This window comes from Equus asinus, chromosome 20, assembly GCF_041296235.1.
Source record: "Equus asinus isolate D_3611 breed Donkey chromosome 20, EquAss-T2T_v2, whole genome shotgun sequence".
In the NCBI taxonomy this organism is placed as follows: Eukaryota; Metazoa; Chordata; class Mammalia; order Perissodactyla; family Equidae; genus Equus; species Equus asinus.
The window spans coordinates 39,289,953-39,296,686 of record NC_091809.1 but is presented as its reverse complement, the minus strand read 5'-3'; the positions used below and the strand labels follow the sequence as shown (position 1 = coordinate 39,296,686).

Genomic DNA, 6,734 nt, shown 5'->3' with positions numbered 1-6,734 from the left:
CAATGTCTATTAAATGAGAAATTTAGATAAAATGATTTATAAGGCCCACTCAACATTAAATCACCTATGATTGTAGAAAAAAAATTGCATAAAATAATCTTGTAATAGTCAAGGTGGGTCAATGGATGGGGAATATAAAACTGCACTAAAAATTCATCCAACATAAAGAATTAAGATTCTCTTTCTATACAAGAGAGAAAAAAACCTAGAACTTGGATCCCTCATTGAAAACACACACACGAATAAACAAAGCATTGTATCATTGTATCTTCTTTCTCAAATACTACTTATTTCTCGAGAAAATATTTTTCTTCCCAAGGATTTCCTCAGTGCAACTTTGACATCCTTGTTCCTCAAACTGTAGATCAATGGGTTTAACATGGGCACCACAATGGTATAGAACAGGGAGGACACTTTCCCTTGGTCAAGGGGCAAAATGGAAGGTGGTTTGAGATACATGAAAGCCCCAGAACCAAAGAAAAGACAGACCACGATTATGTGGGAGCTGCATGTACTGAAGGCTTTAGACCTACCCTCAGTGGAGTGAATGTGGAGAATGCTGGAGAGGATTAGACCATAAGAGATGAAGATAGTGACGATGGACATTCCAATGACAATGGTCACAAATATGAAGACCACCAGCTCGTTGATGTAAGTGCTGTTGCAGGAGACCTCAAGGAGAGGAAAGACATCACACATGAAGTGATTGACAAGGTTGTTGGCACAGAAGGTTAGACTTGCTACATTTTCAGTATGGGCCAATGCCCCTGAAAACCCCATCACATACACACCTAACACGAGGCGTAAACAGACCTCAGGAGACATGGTGACCGTGTACACCAATGGTTTACAGATGGCAACATAGCGGTCATAGGCCATTGCTGACAGGATGATGGACTCAGAGATGGCAAAGAAGCATAAGAAAAAGAGTTGAGTCATACACTCTGCATGCAAGATAATGTTCTGCTTTGAGGCAAAACTCTTCAGCATTTGGGGGATGATGGTGGTGGAGTAACAGAAATCTATTAAGGAGAGGTTGAAGAGGAAAAAGTACATGGGAGTGTGCAGGCTAGAGTTCAACCCAATCAGCATTATGAGGCCCAAGTTCCCCACCACCATGACCATATAGAAACCTAGAAACAGGAAGAAGAGAGGTATCTGGAGTCCTGGCTTGTCTGTTAAGCCTAGTAGAATAAACTCTGTCACTGAAGAGTTCTTGGCTGCCATACTCCTGTGGAGATGGGGGGTGAGGGGGGGCAGTCTGTAGGGATAAGAAAAGAGAACCACTTAGACAGAAAGAAACACCATGACCACCCTCCAAGTTTCCACCCCCCATTTTTAGAATGAAATCCACACAGAGAGATTTGAACTTTAGTATGGTAAGAAGGTTGTTACTTTTTGCTAGGGATCTATCTTCACAGCCCAAGTGACTTTCACTTCCAGAGAACAATATGAGACTAAACTAAGCCTCCAAAGCAAGAACTTGTGCTTAGAGAAAGGGATACCAAAAATGGATAGATGTCTTTAGATTTTTAAGGCAGTACATTTTCTATGTCCTTCTCTCTCCTACCTCTCTTCAGTGAAACATGGTCCTCTTCCCTGGAGAGACTCCTGATGGCCAAAGTCTCTGAGACTCTGCTCTGAGCTCCCACCTCTGGGTCACTGCTGTCAGAACAAGAAGGTTAGGTCACATTTCTACAAGACCTCTTAGCTCAAATGACTTTAGTTTAATGATAATTTTTTAAGCTAAAACATATTTAAGTGGTTACTATGAGAGGCTGTGTACTAAGAGATATGTGATAATATTATTGTTATCCCATTTTGCAAATGTGACAACTTAATTAGGAAACTAGCCCAAAGTCCCAAAACTACTGAGTTGCAGCCAGAAGGTGAACTTGGGCAGTCTCACTCTCATGGTTTGCACTTGTAACAACTATGTTACATGAGTGACCAGGGTCAAGCAGGCACTCACATTCCTTTAGTTTAGAGCCATAATGCTGTACTCTACTGTCTCTTGCCCACAACTGTCCTGGGAAGCAAAGTGTCTTTCGTGAATAGAAAACACAGCTTTGAGCTCAGAACTCTCTCCTCCCAGTCCAGTCCAAAGGATCAGAACCTCTAACTTACCTTGTAACTCCTCTGCACAGAAGAACATGATTTCCAATTATTGATTTGCCCAAAAACCCATCCAGCTACAAGAAAGGAGACAGTGCCTCTTCCTGACCAGTAGATACAGGAGATTAAAGTGTTTTATTACAATTACAGATTCCAGTGGCCTGATTTTTACAACAGAGACTCCCCCATGACCACTTCCTCAGAGATTACTTTCCTAAACTAAGATGACATGTTTATTTATACCTTTGATATTGCTTTGCTTGGCTTTTAGAGACAATTCTTTCAACAAACATTTATCCAGTATTATTCAGAGAAAAATCATTGTGAAAAAAATTATTATCATTACCAGTTCTTCAATCCCCAAAAATGTACCTGACACAGATCCCTTATACTGACTTCTGGCTGCCAAGATCCAAAGCACTGCACAAACATATCCTTAATTATCCTTCACAATAATGATATCCATTTAAAGGTAAGTCACTCACACAGACAACATGTTTCACAGCCCACATGCCTAGGACTGTCACACTTCAGGTCCCTGAGTCACATTCACTCGACTAAATTTCCTCCTGAGAGCTCCCGAAATCCACAAAGCAGAGTTCTTGCCTATTGGATCTGACAAACTCTTCGAAAGTTGCAAATAAATATACAATGACTATAGTAAAAAAGAGTGCTTAGGTCAAGGAAAGATTGACACAAAGGATCACCTATTATAATTTAGGATAGGACATTAAATAATTTATTCACATTCAATTCATTCCAGGAATAAGTGCTCTGCTTCCAGTTCAGACAAGACATGAGAACTCTCTATATCTCCTCCCCTGTCTTCTCATGGAGTTTAAGTTTAATGGGAACAGAAAAACTCTATCAGATAACTGCTCTCAACCTCTGCCAAGAACAATCTTTCTCTAAATTATGAACTAATCAAAATTCCCTTTACGGTCCCTGCCTTCTACCCTCTTTTCTTCGAGTACTTCTCTCTACTGACTTTCTAGCTTCTCGGTGCTCTCAAATTGAAGCCTAGCAGGTCAGATGCCCAGTGCAGGGACACATCCAAATTTGTTCTTCCTCTTTGGTTTGATTTTGTCTTTTTCTGTCTTCTACTCTGCAACACCAACCTCTACCTTGACAAAAGTTATCTATCCTAGATCTCAATCTCTCACATCTTTACTTACACGCTTTAACATCAAGACCACACACTCATAGTATTTTAGACCTGAAAAGACTCAGGAAATAATCAAATCAAGAATTTTCAAATATAGCTGAGCACCACAATTACCTAGCGTATTTATTAAAAAGAAGTTGTGGGCTCCACCCAGACTTTCTGAATCAGATTCTCTATGGATACAAATACAGTAGCCGAATTTTTTTTTATCTTCCCAAGTGATTCAAAAGCTGACAACTTATGGATTCACAAAAGTAATATTCACCCTCATCTTTCAGACAAAGACACTAATGAGATCCACAGAAATAAAGCCAATAGCCCAAGGTTACACATCTAGTTTAACTCTCCTAGTTTTCAATCTCTCCTAGTCCATGAGCCCATATGGCCTTCAGCTTGGCTCGAGTGCAAAGAACAAGCAATTAAAAAGTAAGCAAGCAGACTTTTGTTTTCGGGTGTAACGGAGTAACTGTGATCACACTTACCCTCTGACCGTAAACAACTATAAGACTGGAAAAAATATATGTGACTATTTGCAGTCTTTGGGAAGGAGAAAGAACAAGGATGAAATTCTTGAGAGAAAACCAGAAAATGAGGTAACTACCACATTCACCCTAACTTACTCCCTAAGGGCAATTTCCAAACCAAGAGTTATGAAGTGGAACCCAAGCAAATGACAGCAGTTGCTATTAGCGAAATAAAGAAAGATCAGTGTTCAGGGATGCTAAGACTGTTGGCTTTTGTAGGGCAAGGTATGAAGAGGAAGAAGCCAAAGAAAAGGACTTTCAGGCATCTGCATAAAGAACTCCCTTGAGTTCTTAACTTAATCCTAAATTTGATATGTGTATGGCAAGATTCCATAAGTCTAGGAGATGTCAGCTGTTGGGGGACTAAAAAGTGAACATAGATCACAGAGGAGTAGTTTGTAAGTATGCAAATTAATAGAGCCTTGTGAGACCATAATTATACATCCTGCTGGCCATGAAAGCCAGGTGACCTACAGGTGTCCATGGGTGACAGTCACAAAAATTGGTGCACCAGATGTGTGTATAAGCTCCTTCAGGAGACACTAGAGTCCTGAAGCAAGGCAGAGTAAGCACACAAATATGGAACCCATCAGCCTCCATTCCTGAGAGCATTTAATTAGAACTCTATATGTGTGCCAAACCAGCCTCCCGAGGCCGAAGCTCCAGGACAAGCAAATAGGCCTCTTTCACAGAAAGGCTAGGAGTGCATTTCACCCTGCTAGGTGTGCCGTGACCTGAGGGTGGTAGCTGAACAAGAACTGACTCCCTGTTTGTTGCGATCCCACAAGACTCATGAATGCAACCTTCGCTGGCCCCTAGAACTGAGTGATCAAGGGGCGCCCTCTGGGCGGCAGACACAAAATTCAGGCAGCAGATGCAAAAACTGGGGCATCAGACAAGAGTACAACCTCCACTCTAGGAAACACTGGCACTTTGGAGTCCAGGAGAGGAAGAACACAAAGATCACACCCACCCTTCAATGTTTCTGCAGAGGATTACAGTTGACCCCTAGACATGTGTTTAATTAGAAGCCTGCCCTTCAAACCACAGCTATTAAGATAAGCTAATAGGCCTCTTTCACAGAAGGAATGGGCACCTCAGTCTGTTGCCTCTTGATGTGCCCTGCACATGGAAGCCAGGTAAGAGCTCTTTTTCTGTTGGTTACAATCCTGTGGGATCCATAAGTGTAAGCCCCATGGTCCACCAGAACCACTTGATCTTGAAGTGTCCCCTAGTAAGCAGCAGCAAAAATCAGAGCGCCAGACAAGGATACAAGCTCCTTTATGGGAGATACCAGCAAACTGAAGTGAGGCAGAGGGAGAGCACAAAGATGGTACCCATTGGCAACCATCCTGAAAGAGTATTTCAGTAGGTCCCTAGAGGTATGTTAAATTAGATGTCTGCCCGCTTAGGCCAACACCTTAAAACAAATAAATAAGCCTCATTCATACAAAGTCTGGGTGCTTTTCAGTGAGTTGTCTCTGTGCTGGTCTCTGGGATGGGTGAGCCCAAGCACATGAGCCTTTAAATAACTGTTTCCCAATTTTCTAGTCTTATGAGTGTCGTACACCCATTGGCTTTCAAAGCTAAATGTCTTAGGGGCTTGTCTCAAAGGTACAGGTCTTAAAATATCGGGTGCCTAATGTGGGGTTCAAACCCTTCATTCTTCGGCAGAAGCTCGGTTTTTGAGCCCCCTCTGATTGTCAGCTGCCATGTGGTGGGTGGGGTTTATGGCAAGCTTGTGTCTCAGCCTTTCCTACTTGCTTCAATGTGAGTTTTTTCTCATTTACCCAATGTGTAGGAGATACTCAGCTAGTTTGGGGAGCAGGGGTGGGGTCTGAGGAAATTATTCCATGTGTAGCTCAGTGTGTCCATGACAGGAGGTAAGTTCAGGACTGTTCTACATCACCATCTTGAACCAGAACTCTTAACTAAATTTTGAATTTTGAACCAGCCTTCATAACTGGGATAAATCCACTTAGTCATGGTATATAATTCTTTTCATATATTGTTGGATTCTACTTTCTAATATTATCTGGAGGATTTTTGCATCTATGCAACAATATATTAAAAAGATTATACATCATGACCAAGTAGCATTTATTCCAGGGATGCAAGCATGGTTCAACATCTGCAAATCAATCAACGTGATACCCTACATTAACAAAATGGAGAATAAAAATCACATGATCACCTCAATAGATGCAGAGAAAACATTTGACAAGATACAGCATCCATTTATGATAAAAACTCTCAATAAATGAGTATAGAAGGAAGGTACCTCAACATGATAAAGGCCATATAAGACAAACCCACAGCTAATATCATTCTCAATGGAGAAAAACTGAAAGCTAACCCTCTAAGAACAGGAACCAGACAAGGATGCCCACTTTCATCACTCTTATTTAACATTGTATTGGAAGTCTTAGCCAGAGAAGTCAGGCAAGAAAAAGAAACAAAAGGGATCCAAAAAAGTGAAACTGTTACTATTTGCAGATGACATGATTTTATATATATAGAAAATGCTAAATAATCCACTAAAAAACTTTTAGAAATAATAAATGAATACAGTCAAGTAGCAGGATACAAAATCAACATACAAAAATCAGTTGCGTTTCTATACACTAACAACAAAGTAGCAGAAAGAGAAATTAAGAATACAATCCCATTTACAAATGCAAAAAACATAATAAAATACCTAGGAATAAACTTAATCAAAGAGGTGAATGATCTGTACAATGAAAACTATGAAACCTTGGAGAAAGAAATTGAAGAAGACGCAAACAAATGGAAAAATATTCTGTGGTCTTGGAATAGAAGAATTAACATAGTCAAAATGTCCATACTTCCTAAAGCAATCTACAGATTCAATGCAATCCCTATCAAAGTTCCAACAACAGTTTTCATAGAAATAGAACAAAGAATCCTAA

General features: G+C 40.4%; 1 protein-coding gene across 1 annotated transcript; it reads right to left on the bottom strand.

Annotated features, from left to right (window-relative positions):
* Positions 1-276: 276 nt before the first annotated feature.
* LOC106836008 (olfactory receptor 8B12-like) lies at positions 277-1,227 on the bottom strand. The gene has a single exon (XM_014848618.2). The coding sequence runs from the start codon at positions 1,225-1,227 to the stop codon at positions 277-279; it is 951 nt and encodes a 316-aa protein (XP_014704104.2).
* Positions 1,228-6,734: the final 5,507 nt, after the last annotated feature.